Here is a 23,890-nt window from a genome sequence, read left to right as displayed (position 1 = left end):
TACACATGCGATTACCCAAACAGATGCTGCCCCCAGGCCCAGTGAACTCGATTGGCAACAGCATCTAACTCGATTTCTGTTAATGGGTCTATTGCACTTGGCCTGGACTGCCGCTCAGCTGAGCAGAACGAGAAATCAACACAGCTGCAGCAGCTCTCAGGCGGAACGGGCAAGGATTAAGCGGCTACGGTGATGAGCTGGCCGGGATCAGTTACAGCTGCGCGGAGAAACGGAGACTTCAATACAGCTGGGCGGCGAGCGCTCTGCAGCCAACTCAAACTGGCCCGAAATATTAGTTAAATAAAGCTCTCATTGCATTTATAGAAATCATCATGAACAAACATATATACAGTGAAGACTCTATTGAGTGGATAAATAAAGCTTAGAGATTTCTTAATTCATTTAATTCTAAGTGCAATTTTTAGTTCATAAAAAACTCTACTATTATTATAAACTATTATTATTTATTGGTTCATTTAGAAAAATTTGGGGTATGTTTACTCAAAACAACTAAATATTTGCTTGTTGAATTTAAGAATTAAATTAAGTTAAATTAATTAGAAAAACTATTCAAATATAAATTTCTTTCAATAATTTTACCAAAGAATCATTCAATAGTAATCCGCTCTAAGGAATCTTCACATTTGATTTCGATATATAAATACATAGCTAATCAACTAGTCACATTTGTCACTTTATTTTAACATTTAGCGAATGTTCGTTGTGCGTCATAGACAGAGAATGAGAGAGAGAGAGAGAGAAATCTGCCTGCTCGCGCTCTCAACTCACATAAATCAAACATAACTAGTATAGTACATATATAAAAACTAAAAAAAAAAAAAGAAGAAAAAAAAACATATGCTGTAAAAATTCAATGTTTCAATTGTCTCACCTAAGCCTAAGTCAAGTGTACATAAATCATACGACATGAAAAAAAATATCTAAAAATTTAAGCGAAACTTTTTCTAAACAAAAATCTGTTTGTTTTGATTTTCATTAAATTTTCTGTTTTCTTTCTGCGTGTTTTAACGTTGTGGTTTCTAGGCGTCTTATATATATACAAATATATATATGTTTGCTAGTATTTGAAAAATACTGTTAGTTTATAAAACTGTAAAACCTATCTAAGTATTTAGCCATTGTTAAATGAAATGTGAGTTGATTTTTAGTTGAAATCGTGAATAAATGGCAGCCAAAAAAAAAAAAAAAAAAAAAGAACTGTATTCTTTTTTATGTGTAATGGGGTAAATGTAAGTATATTTTTGAGAGCAAATTAAATATTTTCAGCGAGATGGAGCTCTATTTATAAAAGTGGGTGAAAAGCTTTTATAGATTATACAATATGAATATTTGTGAATATTTGAAAAGAAGCAAGAGTAAGAGAAAACTCTGACTGTGGGAGGATACCAGAAATTTTAATACCAACATAAGAGAATGTTTCTGAGAAAAAACTAACAGACTGTAAAGGCATTTCAATTACTGCCTTGTATGAAGGAGAGATGAATGAGAGAGAGAGAGAGAGAGAGAGGTAGAAAAAAATGGGATTCCAAAAGCTGTGCATGTGGGCGCACTCACCTTTCATGGATTAATAAAAACACATGAGTCGGTCGCTCGCTCATTTTTTTTTACTAATCAGGCATAGTTGCTTGAACACAGACTTTTAATTCTCAGTCAACGGATAATATAAAAATAAATTAATTAAAATGGAATATTATTTTAATAAATATACCAGAGTAAGCAAAGGTTTTCCAATTGCCGTCGTGAAAAACTTGCACAAATATTTCTATAGCAATTGAAACCATTATGCCATTATTTGCAAATTACTATTGTAAAGCAGTTTAGCGTTTTTTTCTGCCATTTCTCTATGACGTTTTTGTGGTTTGCCATGTCGTCTCCGTCGACAAAGTGTAAAATATTATGGCGTCAACTGGAAAAGCCACAAATGAAAAACTTGTAATTTAGGTGACAAAAACAACAAGACAAGGGCCAAACACGCCGGCAATGTGGAACACGCAAAAAACAGCCTCAAATGGGTTGGCAGCACTGCAAAAAGCGCATAAAAACCACTTGGCAGCACCCCACTTAACAACGCATTGCCGATACAGTGCTTGGCAACTGTTTGGGTATGGCAGAAAAATATATTAATAATTAAAATTGCTAAATTATTTATCAAATAAATATTTCAGGCAAAACTCTATTTCATTTATTTTTATTTATAGATAAAACTATTCTAATTCGAAAAAAAAAAAATTATATTTTAAAATTAAAAAAAAAAATAAATAAAAATTGTGTTTGGGTATGGCTAAATAAAATTAATAGTAATAATTTTAACTAATAATATATTTTACAATTTTTTTTTTTATTATTTTCTATATACTATACATATTTAAAAAAATTTTTTTTTTAACAATTATTTTTAAAATTGTTTGGTGAATTGAAAAATAATGTATAAAATATTAATAATTTCAAAAAATGCAAGTAAAGGGCAGCCAATAAAATTTTCTATTAAGAGAACTATTATAACTATATTATATATATTATATATATCAATAATTTATTAACGACAATGCTTTATAAGGTTTGTATATGTAATTGTATGAATATATGGACATGAATGTCTACTAAAATTTACCAAATAATTAATTTTATTATTTCTTTTCCCAAAACATCAAAGTGTTTATCCGTTTTGAATTGTATACAGCCTCTTTTTTGTGTAACTATAGCATATTCTACTTTGTCAAAATTTCTCCTTTATTCAGTCCAATTTTTGTGGCCCGTGCTGTTTGGCCTTAATGGCTGGCTGGTGTGGGCGCTGTCACTGTGTCGTTGCATACTTTTCAGCGAGCTGCCTTTGTTGTTGCTGTTTGCAATTTCACACTCGACTGCATCGCTGGCGATCTGAATGTGAATCAGAAATGTTTGTGAGTGTGTGTGTATGTGTGTGGGCCTCGTCTTGCTAAGCATTTGCAAAAGAGGCGTGGTCGCTGCCCATTGCACTGTTGCAAATTTATTGCGCATATGAATGCACCGCCGCGTCTCTCTCTCTCTCTCTCTCTCTCTCTCTCTGACCCCACTTTATCTCTTGGCGCCTTGCTTTGGCAGTCAGCGAACCCAGCCAATTGCTCGAAAATGACTTTTGGCACTAGGCAGTGGCAAAAAGCGGCAGTCAAAGAGCGTGCGTGGCAGTGGCGGCAAAGCATGATACTCAGAGAGCTGCAGCTGCAGCTTGAGCTGTGACAGAAGGGGGCGCAGCAAGAGCAGGGGCAGCTGCAGCTGCAGCAGAATCTGTACTTGGATGCTGCTAATGGACAATCGAAAACGCATTCAACTGACAATTTCGGTTCTCTTCCTCTCCCTCTCCCTCTCACAGTCTCTGCATGTCTGTTGGCAAATTGATTCTCCTCTACGGTCTGTTGCGGTTGCTTGGCAGCAGGCACTGTCAACAGGCGTCACCGCTACTGCCGCCACTAACCACCGCCAGGTGGCGCCCTCATTAAAACTGCACTGCCAACTCCTTCGCGTTGTCAAAAACATCCAAATGCGTGGAGCAGCAAAACTTGGAAAGAGGAAAACCAGCGAAGCCAGAGAAAACAGTTTGGCTTCTTGTTTTTGACTTGCATGGAAAACATTTGTTAATTGCTTTTTCAGACTGGCTGTGCAGGCAACTCGAACATGTGTGTGTGTGTGTGCAGGCAACTCGAACAAATGGGAGTAAAATAATTATACAAAAAAAAAAAAAAAAAAAAAAAATAAAATAAAATAAAATAAAAATAAAAAAATAAAGAAAAAAATTAAATAGTTACATGGCTTAAGATATTTTTTTTTTTTTTTTTGGTTTATTAAAGCCATACGGGGTAACCTAGTAACCCCTTTTTGAGCTTCGCTTAAGAATGAAGTAAAAAGTATAAACAATTATGCCTGAGTGCAAAAGTATGTATAAAAAGAATAAAAAAAAAGAATAAACAAAGACTTTAATTTAATTCTTGAGCCTAAAAGTTTGAAGCAATGAAGGCAAAGTTGACCATGGACATGATTTTTATTAATAAAAAAAAAAAATTAAGTACTGACAATTATAAATGTTTAAATATGTATATAAAAATTGATTAACTAAATTTTTAGGCTTCAGAAAAAATGAATAAAAAATCAAAATAAAAAAAAATCCTTTCAACTAAAAAAAATAATAAATTATTTAGAATATTTTTTAATATTTTTAAAAATATATGAAAGCTAACAAAAAACTGATTATTGTATCACAAAATTCATAAAAGTCATCCAGAAGGAATATATTTTTAAAGTTTTATTTTATCGTTATCATAAAACATAAATGATTTTGAAAATAAATTTAACGCATTACCCATATAAATACCACAAAATACTATAAATGATAAAAATTATAAAAAAAAAAAAAAAAACTGCAACAAAAACTATTTTATTCATTAATATTCCATTCCGCTTAACATCGATAAACTTTTGCTGGCATTTACTTCCCATGCCCATAATTTATAGAATATCAATTCAATTCCTGATGAGCCCAAACGATTCACTCTTACAAATAATTCTGATTCAGCTATTTCGTCCTCAGTTTCTCTCCTTCCCTGGCGCTCTTCTCCCAAGCAATTCGCACTCATCTTGCGCAGACAAACTTTTAAGTTTTTAATTAATTTGTTTTGCTGCGGCTCGAGACACAACGCAGCAGCAGCAGTGGCAGCAGCTTTTCAACTCAACCACAACTTTTGCTCATTTTTCTCAGAGAAGAAAAGCAAAAGCATAAAAAAAGAGATGAAGAAGCTGAAAAAAGGTTAAGTGTTTCCATTTGGCAAACATTTAGTCAGCCCCAAAGAGCTGCTCTGCCCCAACCCCGCCTCCAACTCAAAGCCCAACGATAGGACCCAAGTGTGCGTGTGTGTTTGTGTGCGAGTTTTAATAGGCTTTTGTGTGGAAAATAAATTGATGCGGTGCACCTGTAAAACGTTACAGCAATAGGCATGCCATGTGGAAAGCAAGTCGTCTGGGGGTATTGGCCAACGTCTGTCTGTGGGCTCTGAGGTCGACCGCATTGTAAACGGGCACCACTCAACCACTCAACCAGAATTCGTGTTAATTTCGAGTAAATTGTTAAAAGATTGCCTGGTCTAGACAGAAGGCTATAACTAAGGGGATCTTTTTGAATATGCGTCTAGCCATGGGATTCTGAAGTAGAGACTACAAACTGTTTAAGTTTCAATTAGCTTTAAATATAGAATAATCCAGCCATGAGTCTTCATTCTGGCTGAACAGCAAATAGTTTTGGGCTAATAATATCAACTATCAATTCAGTGCAAACAAATTCCTTTCTCTTATCGTACTTTATTAGCCAGACATATAGAACAGTGAAATCTCATCCGAAGCCCGTAAATTCACGCAGTATATACGACATGGCAGCAGGATTGTCCTGCTGCACCAGATGGCCGGCGCGATACACCCAGAACATGCTGAAGCCTCCGCCCTGCTTCTCATAGCCCTCCAGCATGCCATCGATGCGCATGGGGCGACGTGTGGCGCTTACGTACAAATCCTTGCGATGCCATCTCATGCGATTGATCCAATTGACGGTGCCAGGTGTCGCGCACAGCAGATCCAGCATGCCCGAGTAGACGCCCACGCGCACCGGTGTCTCATTCAGCAGTCGCGTAACTGAAATGAAAGAAATGCTGGGATTAGCTCAAGTAGTTGAGGTAGACCTAAAGAGGGAAATGTGATTGTTATAGAAATGCTATATTATAAACACTTTATTGTTGTGAAGAGCCCTGCCTAGGTATAAAAAGCTCAAGTTTAATATATTTCAAAAGTAAATTTATAGAAAACTTCTCCTTAAAATATTTTATGGCTGAAAATGCTTTAAAGCTATACAAATATTTTTGATTTTTATATATTCTAGTTTATTATACCTACTTTAAATAAATTATATAGAGGGAAAGCTTGATTTTAAAAATATTTTCTAGCTAGTTTCTATGCATTTTGTTATCTGTTTTGTTATCTGTATTTATTTCTTACTATAAAATGGTTTTAAAAAAAAATTCGTTTTTCTATGAGAATTCTCTTTAAAAAAAAAAAAAAAACAAAAAAAAAAAAATAAATAAAATAAAACAATAAAAATAAATAGTAATAATGACTAAATAAAAAATGTTCAAATTCAAATAAATTAAAATAAATAAAAATAAAAAATAAATTAATAAATAAATGTCAAGAGTTAATTTAAATATTTGAGCATTTAATTCGTTTTTGTGTATAGATGTAGAACATCAATTATTTACTATACTACTTTTCACACTCACTCACTCAGCAAATTTGAGCTACACTAACTACACTGAACTATAGTATCAATATTGAATACACAAGCAATGGACCCTGGCTGCACTCACTCTTATTCTTACTTAATGCTTGTAGCTTAGTACGAGTTAGAGTAAGTAAGCGTAGGTAAGAGCAAATCTCAGACGAAGCCGCTGCCGAAGTCTGCTGATAATAGAGCAGGAATAAATGGAACATGCTTACATTTTATGGGTGAAAAATCATATAAATGAATAATAATCACATGATGCAAGCATAGGAGACATTCTCTAGGTGTAAATATAGAAAGGTTTCTAAAGACCTTTAACAATTCCCATAATAATATTAGCTCTTATCTCTTCTGTGCTCACACACCTACATCCACTTGCTCGATCTACTCATTACCTATGTGCACCACTACCTTAAAAACGTCGTTTCCCAGTATCTAGCTATATCTCAACTCTCATGTAATCACACACATACATATTATTTTGCTTAAGCCACTCATAACCTATGTAGGCTGCCTAATTATATCTCTACTCTCTTATATGATCATCCCACTCGTATATCAACTTTCTCGATCCACTCGTTACCTATGTGCACCGCTGGCTTAAAGATGTCGTGGCCCAGTTTGATGAAGACCGTTGCGTTCTGGGACATCCACTCGGACATGTGGGTCAGATTCAGCGCCTGCGTGACATTGTTGATCATGAATTCCCTCAGCTTGGGGTCCTCGCCGTAGCGATAGACATCGTTGATATGAACACGACGCTGGGTGTTGTAGAGGAATACGCCTCCAGTGTACTTCTCGATCACTTCCTGGATGCTCTGATCCATGGCCTGGAGCCATTTGCCATCGTAGAGCAGCCTGGCCACCTTGGCGGCCGCGTGGGCGATGCTGCTGTAGCCCTCGTGATCCACGATGCCCAGCTGCAGCAGGTAGGGTGCATAGGAGAGGGTGCTGTCCAGGGGCGAGGTCCACGGATTGCCAACGACAACCGAATGCAGTTGACACTCGAGAATGCTACGCTGCTTGGCCAGCTGCAGCTCGAGCGCGAATTCTGGCGCCATTTTGCCGCCATAGCTCTCGGAGAAGATGTGCAGCGGCATGCGCCGAAATTCCGGATGACTGTGCAGGAAGGCACGCATCAGCTTGACCAGATCTTTGGCTATTTGATTGTTGTGCTTGGCATAGTGACCGTGCGGCTCCACGTAGCTGTAGCCCGTGCCCACTGGGCTATCGATGAACAGCACATTGAAATGCTGCACCCAGTTGCTGGCACGCGGCTTGCCCTCGATGTCGACGGGGCCCAGCTGCTCAAAGCAGCCGCAGCCAGACGAGGCGACACCGGGCCCGCCCTGCAGCCAAATGACCAGCGGACGTTCCGTATACGAGCTCACATTCGCTGTGGTATAGTGCAGCCAGTAGAAGAGGTGCGCGCCCTCTCGCACCTCCACATAGGCCCAGTCCTGTTCGCCGGCACCGAAGCCACGACGAGCTGACAATAGGTAATGCAAGATGTAGAGAGAGATAGATAGAGAGAGAGAGAGGTATACTGGAGTACCTTGCAGCCAGCCCAGAGATTGCAGCAGCAGGAGCAGCAGCAGCGGCAGCCTGTGGCAGTTGCTCATCACTAGTATTGCCACGCCCACACGAGAAGTATCACAATTTACCAGCGGACGAACTGTTTCGTTCTATAACCAAGTGCGCACTGAATATGGACGTGCAGCGTTGATTTTCTTCAATACTCAATTGGCTATTTATAAATTGAAAAACTGTTTTCAATCACATAAACAAAAAAGAGGTGAACTTTATGGAGAACATAAAAATTCTTTTGTTGCGCTCCCAGAGATACCGTGTAAATGGGCCACTTGATGCAATGAGGTATACAAGTGGCGAAAGGAAGTAGAGCGAGAGAGAGAGAGAGAGAGAGCGTGACAGCGAAAGGGGTGAAGAAGGGAAAGATAGTGTGTAGAGAGAGAGAAAAAAGATATATATGATCTCTAATCTAACCTCTGCATATAAATTACATATTTAAGTTTCTCTTAAATAACATATAGCAGATTTAGATCAACAGCTAAATAGAAATAAATATTTGTGTATTATTTTATTTTATTTTTTTTTATTTATACATATATCTCAGTTGTAAAGCCAGAGGCAATCTCTGTATAGAATTAAATTTGTAGCATAAGCTTTGTGTGATTATTGAAAAGTATTCAAGGGAAATAAAGCGGAACAAAAACATATATAAATAGTATTTTTTTTTATACTTTTCCAAATTTCATTGCATGTATTTTAGTTAGATTGATGTTGATTTCTATATATTTATTTAAAGAGCATTTGCTAGTCGTACAGTCTCTACTTGTTGCAATCTATTAAGAGATCATTTATTAGTTGTTTATTCTCAGCAATTGGCGCAATTTTGTCGGCTTAATTCTCTCTCTTTCTCTCTCTCTCTCTCTCCTTCTCTCTGCCTCTCTCTCTTTCTCTCTATTGATTTGCTATAACTAAATTGCTAGCATAAATATTTATGTGAAGTGTGCGCGCCGTTTGTCATTCTTTCGTTTTCATTTTTTTCGTTCAGTGGAACAAGCCTTACGAATCTGGAATATAGACTTCATTGTAGCGCCACTTAATTAGGTCAATGATCTTGTGCAGCCTGTATAACTAGATTAGGAAATATGTTGCAGCATATGGGAAATGCAAAATAGTTTAATCTCTTCAACTGAAGTTCTCAAGATTTATTTGCTTATATTTGTGTCCTCTTCTTCTTCAACGATAGCAAATTGAATTCAATGAATACGATTAACAATTGATTAGCTTAATTCATAATGCTGCCATAGTATCAAACTGATTAATTTGTCCAACTCGAATGCTGGCTGATCATCAACAACTAATTAGTGAATACTTACATCAAATTCGTAATCGAATAACAATTATGCATGGCAGGCGCTGGAGAGAAACAAGTGGAGGATGCTTAAGTGGGTGGGCGTGGCAAATGAATTTCCCGCGTTGGTTTTTCCCCAAGACTGCTGCGGCTCGTCACGTCAACGCACAAGTAATTTTCACACAACTTAACGCCACATATCGTGCATATTAATTATGGTCGGAGGCGGGTCCATGAGGCGGTGGCTCCTGCTCCTGCTGCTGCTGCTCTTGCTACTCCTGCTACTCCTGCTGCTGTTGCTGCTGCGTAAAATCCAATTTGGTAAGACGACCTATGCCATAGTCACGTAGATTGGCAAACGGGAGAGCCGCTCCAAAGAGCAGGCACATGCTAAATGTCATTTGCTCGAGCGCTCGAGGCATGCGGCCAATGCGTCTGCACGTATGGCGGCTCTACACTGGGCGAAAACAGATGTACGCCTGCTAATTGCAAATTATCCATTTCCAAATGAATACAAAGATAAATCAGCTGCAGTTTGATAAAGTATTTTTTTTTTTTTTAATAAGAAAAACAAAATTTACCTGAAATTTCATTTTCACGAAAATTAATTTGAATTTTCATTCAGCAAGCTTCAATATTTATTCAATTGTTAACTAAATTTAGTAAAATTGTTTAAGTACCTGGGAGTTTTCATTCTTCTCATCACAAAAAAGTTTGATTTGCGTAGAAAATTGCATTTGCGTTTGTAATAATTGTTTTTGTGTTTTCTTTGTTGTATTTCGTTAAGTGTGAGCTTACTACGAGCCTCTTATTCTTGTTGTTGTTGTTGTTGTTGTTTGGTTGCCACGTGTACAGATGGCATAGGCTATTGTAGCCATGTCAAGTATTTATAGGTAGAATGCCAGGATTTGGCGCGTCGAGGCCAAAAATGTTGGCTCAAAAATTGCTCATGTGAGCGAACGATGTCGCTTGGGTTCTCGGTCGGCTGTGCTTTCTTGGCCAGGGCCAAAAATAAATTAAATGCCAGCGCTAAACAAAGGCGAAATTCTTCATAAGAAAAATGCGACTTGCCAGCATGAAAGACAGGTGCTACACCTCTTCTTGCTGCTGCTGTTGTTGCTGCTGTTGCTATTGTTGCTGCTGCTGCTTGAACAGCCAACAACAAGAGGTTTCAAGCCAAACAAAGGCAAATGAATGAGCGTTAATTAGTAATCAGTCAAATGCACATGTTGCCAACTCCTTATTTATAACAAACACTTTAGCAGTTAGCCATGCAACGCCACTTCACTTTACATCAAGGCTTATGCCACCAGGAAACTCACTCGAATACCTGAGTTTTGAAGACTGTCATTAACACCTTTCTTTTTTAATGAGTTTGCCCGCCCGTCAAGAACTCTAAGAGAATTTTCGTTTCTTTATATAACTCATATATTACTACAGAGTAGACTAACCTGGCATTTATAGCTGCTAGACTTTCATATTCAGTCAAGCTCAAGCTAAACTCGGGTTTGTCTTCCAGTTTGATTTTGTCATACCATAACCTGTTTCCTATAACCTACATAAATCGTTATCTTACTCAGGCTGATCAGAACAGATTATTTTTGCCAATCGGCAAAGATTCAACTTTATAAAGTACTAATGTCATAGTAGAATGCAGATAAGATTTTTTATTTTTAAGTGTTCTTAATATTAAGTAACTAAACTCGATGAGGCAAATTCTCCAAATTTTTTTTTTTCATATTAAAAAAAAAAAAAAAAAAAATTTCTATTCATTTAATTCAATTCAATTCAATTCATTCATTTCCTTTATTTTATTTTATTTTATTTATTTATATATTTTTTTTTGTTGTATTTTATTAAAGCGCAACAACTTCCATATTCCAAATAAAAACATATATTTTAGAAATATAGTTTTATTTCATACCAAAGAAAACCATAATTGGTTCAAGAATTAAAAAAAAAAAATAAAAATAAATAAATAAAATAAAATAAACAATAAAAAATAAATAAAAAAAGTAATAATAGTAATAATATAAAAAAATAAATACAAAATTATAATTTAAAGAAGTAAATTTAATAAAATATTATTTTTAATTAATTTTTGTTTTTTATTTTTTTAACATTCAGATTGATTTTTATGTGTTAAACACTGCATAAACTATATATTTCTGAATAAACTAAGCTTTTAAATTAAATTCGATTGCATAATTCCGAAAATTCCAATGAAAGAATTCTAAGCTGGCTAATAAATATATTTACAAATATTTTATGTGCATAAAAATCGAATTTCATATATGCTAGAAAATTAATTTTGTGATATTCTATGCAACAAATATTTGCAACTAATCCGGCTAAAAAATATGAAAGCAGCTGCAGTGGGGGAAAACAGAAAAAAAAAAATAGATTAAGTGGCATGTCAAATGGTGGGGAAGGAGAACAATAAAAACAAATTCCCAGCAGCAACAACAACGCAAGGCCCCAAATGTTTAAAGGTGAAAAATTGTCTGATCAAAATGCGAGTCAAAGAGGCAGATCCAGCTGCCGCGGCAGATGCTCAAGGTGCTTGGCCGTATGACAGGCGTTAACTTTTCAATGTTGACATCCAGGCCCCTTCGACCAGCCACGCCCCCTGCAGGCCACGCCTGTGAGCGCCAACGTGTGCCGTGTTTTGTGCGCTCAATCAATTTTGTCAATTTTCTTTTCCTGCTTCTTTTTTCGCTCCATTTTGTTGTTGTTGTCTTCAGCAATGATACCCTATCTTTTCTCAATATATAAATATGATGAGAAAGTATTAGTTGTAGAAATTTACGAACGAGATATTTGATATGTATTAATAGCATAGATAAAAGTATAGTGATCTAACCAGATCTAATATTATGAAAACTTCGTAAAAGAGTTTTTTCTTATTTTTTAAAGACATTTTTACAACTCATTTAAAAAGGAATATTTGCTGCTTATATAGCTTGAGATATAGAAACTCATTTTTGGTAAATGACTCATAAATGATTTATAGGATATCTTCAAGTCGGCCACTTTTCTAGTTTTGTTTATTTTTTATTTTTATTTAGGTACAGCGCGCACGTTTGGTTTATTTATTCCTGCTGCTTGTCGCAGTTGAAGCTGTCTTCATAGCCATTACCGCCTCGTCGGCCCCTCCCCTTGCGCCATTCTCTCTGCCCCACTGCTCAATCCCTCGACTACGCTGCTGATGATGATGGCTGCACGTCTCGCAATGCTCTGATGTGTGTTGATATTTGACACTTTATTATGTGCACATCATCAATTTTGAAATTATTGTCAATGTACGGATAGATTGGAGAGCAAAATAATATTCGCGATAAGGCCAAGTTGACGATATAGCAACGGCGAAAGCTTTTGATGATTATCTACATCTATTCAATAAGAGGTTCGACTATAAATTAGTTTGTGTTATCCAGAAACTAATTGAGGTTATGTAGGCAAGGGAGTAAAATACTGTTAGATAAGATTAATTTAATAATTAAATATATAATATATAATAATATATCACGGTATAAAATACTAAAATGATATTTGGTTTAAGGAAGAGCGCAAGTTCAACAGAAGAGATTTTGTGCGAATTTTTTTTTTTTTTTTTTTTGTTAATATTAGAAAAAATTTATTAATTCTTTTTTTTTATTATTTATTTAATGTTTATGATAAATTTTGGAAATTAAATATACAAAAATTAATATGTTTTGATTATGGCAACAGAAGGCGACGCATTTTAATTTTTATTAAAATCCAAATTCCCATAAAACATAAAATTATAATACACAAAACAACAACAAAAAACACAAAAAAAAAGAAATAAAAAGTAATATAACAAAAAAAAAAAAAAAAAAAAAAAAAAAAAAAAAAAAAACATAATTGTAAGACACTCACAATGACACATTTTGATCATAAGAAAATCAGATTTGCAGTGTTACCAGATAAGTAATAGATGAAATATACCGAAAGATCATTTTCATTCAATTTAATTCGCAAAATTCTTCAGAAATGAAAAAAAAGGGAATGATGAAAATCTCTCCAGCTCGTGCGATTCGTTTCCCCAAAAGTATTCGCGGTGCGTATGTCCCTGAATATATTTGAGTAAAAATAATAATATATCGAATATGCATATATCGAACTGATCGAATGCAGTACCTCTCTGCTGATCATGGACTATAAAGAGTTCCTGGCCGCACGCGCCGTGCAGGCGGCGTGGCGAGGCCATCAACAGCAGGAAGCATTCCATTACGCCACGAAGGCTGCCATCACCATACAAAGATGGTGGCGAGGCTTTCACGCACGCAATCGTTTCTTCTCCATCGTTGAGCAGATGGTGCAGGATGGAGCGATCGCCTTTTACAACAGAGCGGCGACCAAGATACAGGCGTTCTTTCGGGGCTGGTACACACGGAAGACAGTCCACGATATGCACAACCTGCGACGCATGCAAATCTGTGCCGCCGAGGATCTGCTCAATGATGTGGCCTGCAAGCTGCATCATCTGCTGCGCACATACTCCATACCTGGCATCTACTCCCTACGCAACTCACAGTGGGTCGCACACATTCACAGTGACTCAATGCTCAACTGATTGATTGCCTTGCTTGCCCACAGCTGTCTATCGAAGGTGGAACAGCTGATGACCAGCATGACGTATCGATTTCTCAATGATCGTGCGAGCTACCATCGGGTGCGCCGGGAAACTTTGGCCAGGACTCAAGCCACTCAATTCGAACGAAACGCCCATTATACGAATGTACCCTATCCGGGTCCCAATTTCAACAGCGCGTGCGAGCCCTGTCGCGAGGACATAATCATCAACAAGCCCATAGAGCTGTGCATGTACAAGATTATTACGGAATACGAGCGAGCTGCGGTCAACCCGACTATAGCCAAGACACGCAGAACTCTAACTACTCGTGAGTAACAAATGTTTTCAATTAGATATGATAGCATGAACCCAATGAAAATGGGAATGTTTTTGTGTTTCATTATATATATTGTATACCATTCTTTTCCATTTTAAATGGTACACTGCACCCACTCTTACCTCTCAACTCTTACTTTGCTCTCTATCGAGCACTCTTCCCATTCAATCAGGTAAATTTCACGCGCAATCGCGAAAAATGTGGGAGAAAGTGGGCAAGGTGCAAGGCGATTTTTGCAGCGATGTCATCAACAGCATGCGTAAGTGGCATATTTGGAATGCTAAGAAGCTAATAGTAGCCCGTGACATCTATCGCGATCCCGAGAAACTGTCATATTTCCTAGACGATGTCTCAAGATTGCTCAGAGAGTATACACAGTCCTGTTACTGCCATGAAAGTACACTTCCGCAAATTTAAGACCAAATTCGATTGTGAATCAGTGCTTGTCCATATATGTGGCATTACGAGCACGCACGACTCGACACGACTTGTTTCACGTAGGAACTGTGCAGTTGTTTCGTGCTGGCTCGCAGATGCAACTCAAAGGAAATGACATGATGTCTAAATATAAATTTTAAGAGAATCTCTTTTAAATGTAAAATGTCTAAATTAAGTGTATAAATAAAAATTAAGAAGAAAACAAATATTTATCTTATATATAAAATTCTCGTAAATATATATATAAATGGAAAAAAATTATTGTTGTTGACTACGATATCTGAACACTTTAATCCAATATAATAGAAATAGTGTAATAGAAAACGATATTATTGATATAAAGTGTATAAATAATATCTGTTTTAGGCTTAAGAAATTTTTTTATATTATATCTATAATTATTATATTTATAATTAAAATTATTTCATTTCAGACCATTTATTTTAGTATATACATTTTTTGATATATACATATATTTAATTTTCTATACATATATATATAATTTAAAAAAATTTCTGCCGTAAAGAAATCCTAATGAAAATTATTTTATGTTTAAAGATTGATTTGTTTAAGTGTATAAATGGAATCAAATTTTAATCATGCATTTTTGATTTCATTCAGCAGAATGGTTGTTTTTTTTTTTTGCAGATCGCTAGTTTATCTCTGTTAACACACAGACATAACCTCACGCATACACGCCCACACACACATAGTCATTCACACATACACAGCCACACGTTTGCCATCATCGAGGGGCACATTTGGCAGCGCCCGGCATTGGCATTGCAATGTTTTACTAATAATTTTCAATATAATCAGCACCTGCGACGAGCGAAAAGGAAGCCGACAAATGTTGCTAATGTATAAACATTTGAGCGAATAAAAACTGAAATGGCCCAGCTAGCGAGACGGCTCAGACGGGACGCAACGGGTGGCCCACACGACCGTGTGCGTGTGTGTGTGTATGTTTGTGCCACATTTATGTGGCATCCGCTATCCGCCAAGAGTGCCAGAGTCGAGGCACTGCGGCAGTTGGAGCCCGTAATGCGTTACGGTTACGGCGTTAATTTCACCACATGTGGTTCCTGATGGCAAACGAATGGAAGGACCAACAACTGCCAACAGCCTCTGGCCAAGTCTTAAAGCGTCTGCAAAAGAACTGATGTGATGCGACATGCAAATATTTGTACAGTGGGTAAGTGCTCCAATCGCTGAAGGAAATCGAATCGAATATGATCTTAATTTGATAACAATATTATGCAAACAGAGATCATTCATAAAGTTAATTTTAAAAATTATATACGACATACATATATTATAAATATATTTATAGAATATATATACCAAATTTAATTTAACTTTTAATGTTTATGTTCCCATATTCTATACAGCCAAGGCGACATCATTTCAGTTCATTCTGGATCCATGTCAACAATTTGGTGACATTTGTGGACATGATGTAAGTTCTTGGTCCGTCCCCAGATTCCGATTTGGTAGTACCGATTGGCGCTCGCCGACGCAGGCATCGATATCTTTCTTGCCGCCCGCGCACAGGTAGCTCGCATGGAGTCGAACGGGCCGTTGTCTCACTGCTTGTAGCATTTGGAGGCATTCAGCACGTGGCACAAGGGGCATGGTCAGCTCCTTGAGAACATTCACAGGCTGCCTGTCCGCCGTGGACCTTTGGCCCCAGCCCGTCACAATGCAGTTGGCATGATCGACATGGGCAGTGGCAGGGGGCAGGCAGATGGACGAGATGTGCGGATTGTGGCTGAGGCTGAGCTCAAGCACAAGCAGCGCTATATTGTTGGCATTGGCTGCCTTGGAGTGGTTGCCACGGATGAGTATTTCGCTGACATTGCGATCGATGTGCGGATAGGTTTCCTTATCGCTTGCCAAGTCCCATTCGCCAGCACGAATCAGCAGTCGCTCCCCAGCCAGGCTGTCGTCCTTGTGGGCCGCGGTCAGCGCAATGTGCGGCGCCAGCAGCGAGCCGCCTCCAATATATGTGTGCTCTGGCTTCAGCAGGATGGCCACCATCCAGAGGAACTCGCCCGACTTAGCCTGCAGATTCGATTTGGCGCCGCTCGGATGCCGAGTACCGCATGCCGGCAGATCGTCCTCATCACCATCAGCGGGCAACGTTTCGATCTGCAAGAGTTGAACGAGGATCCTTTGCTGACTCCGATTGATTTATCATTGTGCGTACCTTGTCCAAGTGACAGCAGGATTCCAAATGGCTGCACGTGCAGACCGAAATCGGTCTATATGATTCCCATGGATATTTTGAGGTTCTTCTTTACACTGCCACACTGTCTGTAATAATAATTATAGTAGTAATATGAAATATAAGTAGCCTAACCAAAAAAGAAAGCTCGAGTTTCCTGATTTTTTCGACTTTCCACTCTGAGCTCCGACTCAGACATTCGGGCAACTCAGACGAAACTAATTTAGGAGTTGGTTTGCTTCCACTTATATTCAAAGATTACTCACCACGTGCTAGCGAAGGCGATAGCCCCTGGTCGGATTGCCGTATTATTTATATAAGTATCAATTTGTCTGAATAATCGTCTTATATATGCAATGTATGTATACTTCTTGTATCATTTAATATACATATAAGAGATTGTTCATAATCTCTCGTTCTCTTGTAGATGGGATTCAGTCAATTTCTCGGAATGGCCAATAGATATATAGACAGTTTTATTTACCTATGTATATAGATTGTATTTATATATTAATTTATATATTTATATATTGTATTGCTTTCTTCTTAATCTAATAGCAGAAACCTTTTGCCATTGGAATAAAGAGTATGGTAAGACTTTACACTCATATCGAACCAACTAAGCTGTCACCAAATAGAGCAATTAATCGCAAATGTTGCGATCCATTGGCCATTAAGTCAACAAACTGCTTCAAGCAATGTACCAGATGTTGGCCAACGAGTTCTTAACAACGTGAACACAAGAGACGGTGCGGCTTTTCAGGTTCTACCCAGCTCCTGCTTGGCTCCTTCTACCAGTACATAGTTTATATAGTTCCCAGTTGGCTAATTGCTATTAGCCATGAGCCGTGGCGACATAAAAGAACTCAAAGAATTCGCTTTATTAATAGTGGAAATTTTCCTTTTTGCAGGCAGCTGCACGCAAAGTATTTCATTACATGACAATCGCAAAACTAATTACAGTCGGGTGTCACCGACTGCAGAACACGCATTCATGGCTCAAATGTACTTGTAGAGTATTTTATGTTGTGAACAGATTCCTGTTCATTAAAATTAAAAATCTTATAAATTAATAATCTCCTCGTGCTTTAAACAGTTTATCATATGCAGAAAATAATTGAAATTCCAAACAATGCATTTAAATTGACTCTAAAGTTCCGATTAAATAACTGAAGAATGCCTTGCCGACTGCAATCAGTTCGAATTGGTCTGGGGTGTGGATGTCTGATGTTTGAGTTATTTGGGCCCTCTGCAACGGAGGACACTGCGGCAGGGGGGCGTGGCCTGAGCGCTGTATGCTGTCCAGTGCAATTTGAGCGGACGTTTTCTAATAAACATTAAGTTGACATGAGAAACACACCAAACAAATGAAGCAAATGCATTTCATGCTTTGGCCATGCTGACGCCCCGGGGCGGCTACTGGTTGTGAGTGAACAGAGAGGTGGGCTGACGGGCGTGGGGGCGTGCCATCTGGTTACTAATGCTGCGCTGATTTCTTTCCTTTTTTTCCTTTCCCGTTTCGTTTTTCATAGCCGGCTTTCAGCGCTTGCACCGCAGGATATGTTTACAAATTGAAAAATATAGCATGCGACCGCCAGAACGTGCTAAAAAGGGCAGCGCACCGTGGTGCGAAAGCAATTGAAAAGTGCTTCTTCTGTTAAGTTTATATAGCCAACGAATTTATATTATATTATATTATAAAGTATTCAAGATAATATATATAATATTAATTTTTTATAATATATTTAATATATTTACATTAGGATTTTTCGCACTTCTACTCACCACTGTGCGTGCTGATAAAAAAAAAAAAAAAAAAAATTTTGCTGCTGCATGGGTCAGTTGCTGAAACAGAGGTTGGGCATTTTCAGGCAGCGAGTGGACAGAGGGACAGACGGCCACTGATACTGCAGTGTATATACATACACACATACATATATATGTACATATAAATATATATATATGCTGTATGTATATATGTTTCAGCCGCCACAAAGTGGCTGGAGCAGCGTAAATCTGACATGAAACATTTGCGTGACAAGCAAAATGCTGGCGCCCGTTGTCCCTAGTCCAGCTGGCAGTTGGCAGTCCTTGGTGGTCGCGCGAAGGACCTACACTGAATGCACAGAAAAATAATTATGGCGCAACTCATAATAATGCGGCTATACCCCAAAAGCAACAAAAATGATCGTAGTCTAATACACTTTGAATACTCTGCCAGCTGGAGTATGTAAGCCTGCTGCAGCTGATAACAAATTCCCAGCAGAATTAAGGCATTAATTAATTGATTATTATTGACCGATACGCAATGACGCAATGCCGGAAGTTCGCAGAAGTTTGCATTGATAAGAATTATAGACGAATGCAATGAAAGTAAAAAGTCTCTCAGCTCAGTGTTAAGAAATAAATGATATATAAATTTATTAACAATTATTTTAATATATTCTAGCCTCATTTTGTATTATATTTTGTACATAAAATTATTAACAAATTTTGTCTGAGAATATTTAAATATATTTTTATTTTCTCTTGTTTAAGTTTATACATGCAAAGAAAAAAAATTTTTAATAAATAAATAAAATAACAATAATAAACAATAATTTAATTGTTTCCTTGATTATTAGAACTATTATTCATTTCTAAAACAAACAATTGGAAAGGTAAAATTAATAATAGCTAATCAACAAAATAATATTAATATTAATATAAATAATAAATAAGTAAAAAATAATAGTTAAATTATTATGATTTTAAATTGTAAAATTAATATTATTATTATTGAAATAGTAAAATTAATGATAATTTCAATAATAAAATATTTATTAATTTCTATAGCAACATCATTTTTTTATTGCTTTGTATTTATCTGTTAAATAATTATAAGATTTGCTCGTGTATTTTATTTAACATTATTTAGGTATTTCTAATATAATTTATTTTTATGATTTTCTGACAAACAGCAGCTGTCGATTTATATTTTTCTTTTCATTCATCATCTTTTAACAACTCGCGTCATATGCCCACTGGCAGTTAGAGTATGGAGCACGCCTTAAATTTAAACGGAACACAGACGCCGGCGACTACAAAGGGGGACAATGTCAGCTGCCTGAAAATTAGCCCGCGGCCAACAAGGAGTTGCAGTTGAGTTGAGAGGCGAACGCGCTCCCCTATGACATTGAGAATGGGCAGCGAGACTGGAGGAAGTCGGGAATGTGCATTTGAATGCCAGCTCTCTGATATAGCATTTCTCATTTGGCTGCTAGCAGCAGTCGAAATGCGAACAAATTAACTCTCAAGCTAAACGAAAGAGGCAAGCGGAAAACAACCTGACCAAATGATTTGCAATGTCAAATTGACAAGATTTGTCTGTCCCTCTCTCTCTCTCTCTCTGTCTCTCTCTCTCTCTCTCTCTCTCTCTCTCTCTCTCTGTCTGTAAATGTCTTTCTATATATCCGACTTGAATGATCTTTACTTTTCCACCCGCTGTCGGCTGTCAGCCTGTTGCGAAAATGTTGACAGCATTGAAATCAAAATGTTGACAACAACTGAGCGCAGACGAATGCCGTTGGCAATAAAGTCCTGACTGCTGCTGCTTCTGCTGCTCCTGCTGCTGCTCTGATGAGCAGCCCGATAAGAGCTTGGCGGTTGACAGCGGGGCATGCACGTTGTCATCGTGTACATAAATGTCATCTTTGAGTCATTTGACAGTTGCACTGACTTCGATTAGGGCGTGATTTGAATGGGAAATTAGCGAAATGTCGTTAGACGCTCGCAGCTCACTGCGCCCCCTCCCTTCCGCTCCTCCTGTAACATTTTTCAGTTCTCTGTGACTGATGACAAATTTAATTATGCCAAATGCCCCAGTTCACAGTCAACAGTTGACAGCGTCGAATGAAATGCAAATAGAAACACGTTGACTTCAATTTAAAGAATGAAGTAACATTTGCGGCATTATTATTATTTCTTATCAGATTATCAGTTCTATTATCAGTATCATAATTCCTTTAGCCATTATTATGATCATAATAAATGTCGACACTATCCTCATCATTATCGGAACAATTTAGGGTAGCTAGAGAAGATGTTTAAATTTCGATCCTAGGATAAGACGTCCATTGTGACCATATTCTATGACTAGCAGTGCCTAGAATTATTATTGAATGAATTTGTATATTTTATAAAATGTTTGGCAACTCAATCCAGTTTTCACAAAAAAAAAAAAATAATAATAATAATAAAAATAAATAAAAAAAAAAAAATATGTATATATATATATATATATATATATATATATATATATATATATATATATATATATATATATATATATATATTTTAAAAGGAATCCTTATGACAACTTTAGTGAATGGCACCCTTATTATATTATTATTATTATTTTTTTATAGTTTTTATTAGCCTATTAATATAAGCACAGAGAATAATTCAATATTTTGGCATTTTATTTTTTATTTATTAATTTTTTAATTTTTATTTATTTATTAATTTATTTTAATTTTTTATTTAGAAAGTACTTAAATTTTTTGAATAGTTTTTCATTTTCATGACCTAACCCATATTTATAATTTTAGTTTTTTTTTTTTTTTTTTTAATAAATTTTGCACTTAGCCAAAAGCATATTCTTTCTGACTTCTTTCAGACTCTCCTCCAGTCGAAATAAACTTTCTGGTTTGTTCGGCTGTCTATCTGCAGAACTTTAGCTAAATTTTTAAGCGCTACGCCGCAGAGTCCTTCAGCCTTTGGCTGCTACACTGAATGCCACTTTACAAACGGTTCGAAACAAGTGAATAAACAAGTAAGAACGTTGCAGTCGGGCGTTACCGACTGCGGAATACTCATTCACATCCCATCAACAATTTAGTAGTTAAGTTTCGTTCTAATACTGTAGAATATACAGGTTTTTCCGATTTGCCACGCCCCAACTGGGCGTAGACACCTCATTTTTGGTCAGTTTCTAGAAAGAGATAACGTTACCCTAACTGCAAAGTTTGAATGCTTACCCTAAAAAAATGTGAAAATTACAGGGTATTTTTCGATATGCCACGCCCCTAAAGACGCCTAAAAATTATTTTTGGGGAATCGATAGAGGAGGCTACCAGTAACTCAACTATCCAAATTTGAAGCTTCTAGCTATTATACTTTAGGAGATATAAACTTTTGCGGTTTGCCACGCCCCCTGTGGGCGGACATATATCCGACAAAACTTTTTGGTCTTGGGTGATCAGTCCGAGTATATATACAAAATTTGAGGTCTCTGCCATCAATAGTGTCCAAAATATAGGAGAATTTAAAAAATCACTATATCTTCAGGTCCGATTTGCCACGCCCCCAACGGGCGTAGACTTATAATTTATCTTCAGACTTTATAGAATCATACCATTAGCTGACGTGCAAAATTTCAGCATTCTAGGTTTACAACTTTAGGAGATACAGTTTTATCCGATTTGCCACGCCCCCAATGGGCGTAGATATATCCGCCATAGCTCGTAATCTTGGGTGGTCAACGCGGACCTACATACCAAGTTTCAGCTTTCTAGCTCTTCAACAAACATGATTTCTGGTATATCGGAAAATGCATTTTCCGATTTGCCACGCCCCTAGTGGGCGGATCGGGAAAATTTTAACACTTTATAAATCGGAGATATACACGAGTATGTGTTCCAAATTTCAAGTCTCTAGCTTCAATAGCGCCGAAATAGATTGCGTTCATACGGACAGACGGACAGACGGACAGACGGACGGACGGACAGACGGACAGACGGACGGACAGCAAGACGGACATTGCACAAAACCAATATACTGATTCACTTTCGTGAATGAGTATAAAAATGTGAGGGGGAAATAGAAATGTAAAATATAAAGAGAAATCATCAATAGAAATTTAAAATATAAAGAGAAATCATCAAGTTATATTATCGTTGACTGCTATAAATTGTGTGCATTATGAGAGCCAAAGCAAATTCAAGAGTCGAATGCTTTGGCTCTCATTGGCGCCGTCGCCTGAATTGCCTCCGTCCAATCCAGTGCAGCCCCGGCCCCACCTTGCAGCCGTTGTCTGTCCGGGCAATGAGTGCTTCCTGTTTCCGGCGTCTCAACTGTCTGGCAGTAACAACTGTAAGCAACTATAACTGTCGGCAAGTTGGCTTTATTATTTCCACACTGTTGAATATGCATATAGATGGGCCGAGTGAGAGCGGGGGGAGAGCCCGACGGGCATGGAAAGGGAGGAGACGGCTGCAGCAGCGGCAACAGAAACGGCGCTTAACAAGGGATAGTGTGGACTTTGTTTTGCTTTGATGACTAGCATGCCCTTTGGCTCTTTGCGGCTGCCGATAGTCGGAGCAAAAGGGTTGCTCTCCAGGCGGGTGCATTATCACTACAACGGGGCAAGTAAAATATTGTGGGTGCATTAAATATTTCGACTCCTGCCAGCCGCAACAGCAGCGGCGGCAGTTACCCAGAATGCTGGTACAAGGACGTGCTGGCTCCTTCCTGGCCCTGTCGAGGCAGCCAAGCAGCAAACTATGTGGGCCCGAGCTGAGGCTGCGCCTCATGCTGCAGCTACAACTGATCCTTTGTCTGCATTTTATATTAAACTATTTGCTCCTGCTGCTGTTGCTGCTGCTGCTGCTGCTGCTTTTGCAGCTTCTGCTGGTATCTGCTACTATTTCTCTTCTTTTATTTAATTTTTTTTTTAAGTTTTTTTTTTTTTTTTTCTTTTGTTCAACAATTTGTGGCAACAATTTATGAAAAAATTTGAAGCAATTATGTGGCTGCCGCCGCAGCGTACACCACAAATATGAACAGCTAAAGGTGGGCAGCAAATGTCTGTGGTGTCGATGGCTTTGATCAAGATATGCGCTACAAAAGCGTCGCATTGTTGACTGCATAGTTAGATAGCTTACCAAGCCAGGTGGCTTAGCTATGCCAATGCAATCCCATTGCCATTGAATTCAAATATTGTCTAGCGCACTGGTGTGAATCATGAGAATCGCATAGAGAAGCCACACCCCACAGGTGGGGGAGGGAATTTTGGATTTTCTGAATGTTTGTTTTCAATAATCAATTGTTTTCCA

General features: G+C 37.4%; 4 protein-coding genes and 1 long non-coding RNA gene across 5 annotated transcripts in view; 2 read left to right on the top strand and 3 right to left on the bottom strand.

The window, feature by feature from the left end:
* beat-Ib (beaten path Ib) overlaps window positions 1–2,137 on the top strand; it is a 91,405-nt gene extending 89,268 nt beyond the window's left edge. Inside the window, exon 8 of the mRNA XM_089463929.1 lies at window positions 24–2,137. Within this exon, the coding sequence (XP_089320055.1) occupies window positions 24–193 (170 nt within the window). The 3' untranslated portion in view covers window positions 194–2,137. The remainder of the gene's footprint in view (window positions 1–23) is intronic.
* A 3,193-nt stretch (window positions 2,138–5,330) lies between these two features.
* On the bottom strand, window positions 5,331–8,043 carry LOC108620282 (retinoid-inducible serine carboxypeptidase). Its single transcript, XM_018017185.2, has 3 exons — window positions 7,872–8,043; window positions 6,900–7,805; window positions 5,331–5,673 (listed from the first exon to the last, which is right to left on the bottom strand). Exons 1-3 carry the CDS (start codon window positions 7,936–7,938, stop codon window positions 5,378–5,380), a joined length of 1,269 nt encoding a protein of 422 aa, XP_017872674.1. The 5' UTR covers window positions 7,939–8,043; the 3' UTR covers window positions 5,331–5,377.
* Window positions 8,044–8,500: 457 nt separating this feature from the next.
* On the bottom strand, window positions 8,501–9,981 carry LOC149269829 (uncharacterized). Its single transcript, XR_016269203.1, has 3 exons — window positions 9,776–9,981; window positions 9,220–9,673; window positions 8,501–9,141 (listed from the first exon to the last, which is right to left on the bottom strand). It is a non-coding gene; the product is annotated as an uncharacterized LOC149269829 (long non-coding RNA).
* Window positions 9,982–12,942: 2,961 nt separating this feature from the next.
* On the top strand, window positions 12,943–14,775 carry LOC108612161 (uncharacterized). Its single transcript, XM_018005069.2, has 5 exons — window positions 12,943–13,148; window positions 13,210–13,278; window positions 13,356–13,754; window positions 13,818–14,122; window positions 14,304–14,775. Exons 1-5 carry the CDS (start codon window positions 13,099–13,101, stop codon window positions 14,546–14,548), a joined length of 1,068 nt encoding a protein of 355 aa, XP_017860558.1. The 5' UTR covers window positions 12,943–13,098; the 3' UTR covers window positions 14,549–14,775.
* A 1,222-nt stretch (window positions 14,776–15,997) lies between these two features.
* Window positions 15,998–20,609, bottom strand: LOC108620473 (phenoloxidase-activating factor 2-like). The gene is made up of 2 exons (XM_089466192.1): window positions 20,577–20,609; window positions 15,998–16,720 (listed from the first exon to the last, which is right to left on the bottom strand). Exons 1-2 carry the CDS (start codon window positions 20,607–20,609, stop codon window positions 15,998–16,000), a joined length of 756 nt encoding a protein of 251 aa, XP_089322318.1.
* Between the last annotated feature and the right edge of the window lie 3,281 nt (window positions 20,610–23,890).

The sequence above is a fragment of the Drosophila arizonae genome, chromosome 3 (assembly GCF_054131065.1).
Source record: "Drosophila arizonae isolate 15081-1271.41 chromosome 3, UAZ_ARI_1.0, whole genome shotgun sequence".
Classification (NCBI taxonomy): Eukaryota; Metazoa; Arthropoda; class Insecta; order Diptera; family Drosophilidae; genus Drosophila; species Drosophila arizonae.
Note: the sequence above shows the minus strand (reverse complement) of the source record. Positions and strands in the feature narration are given on the sequence as shown.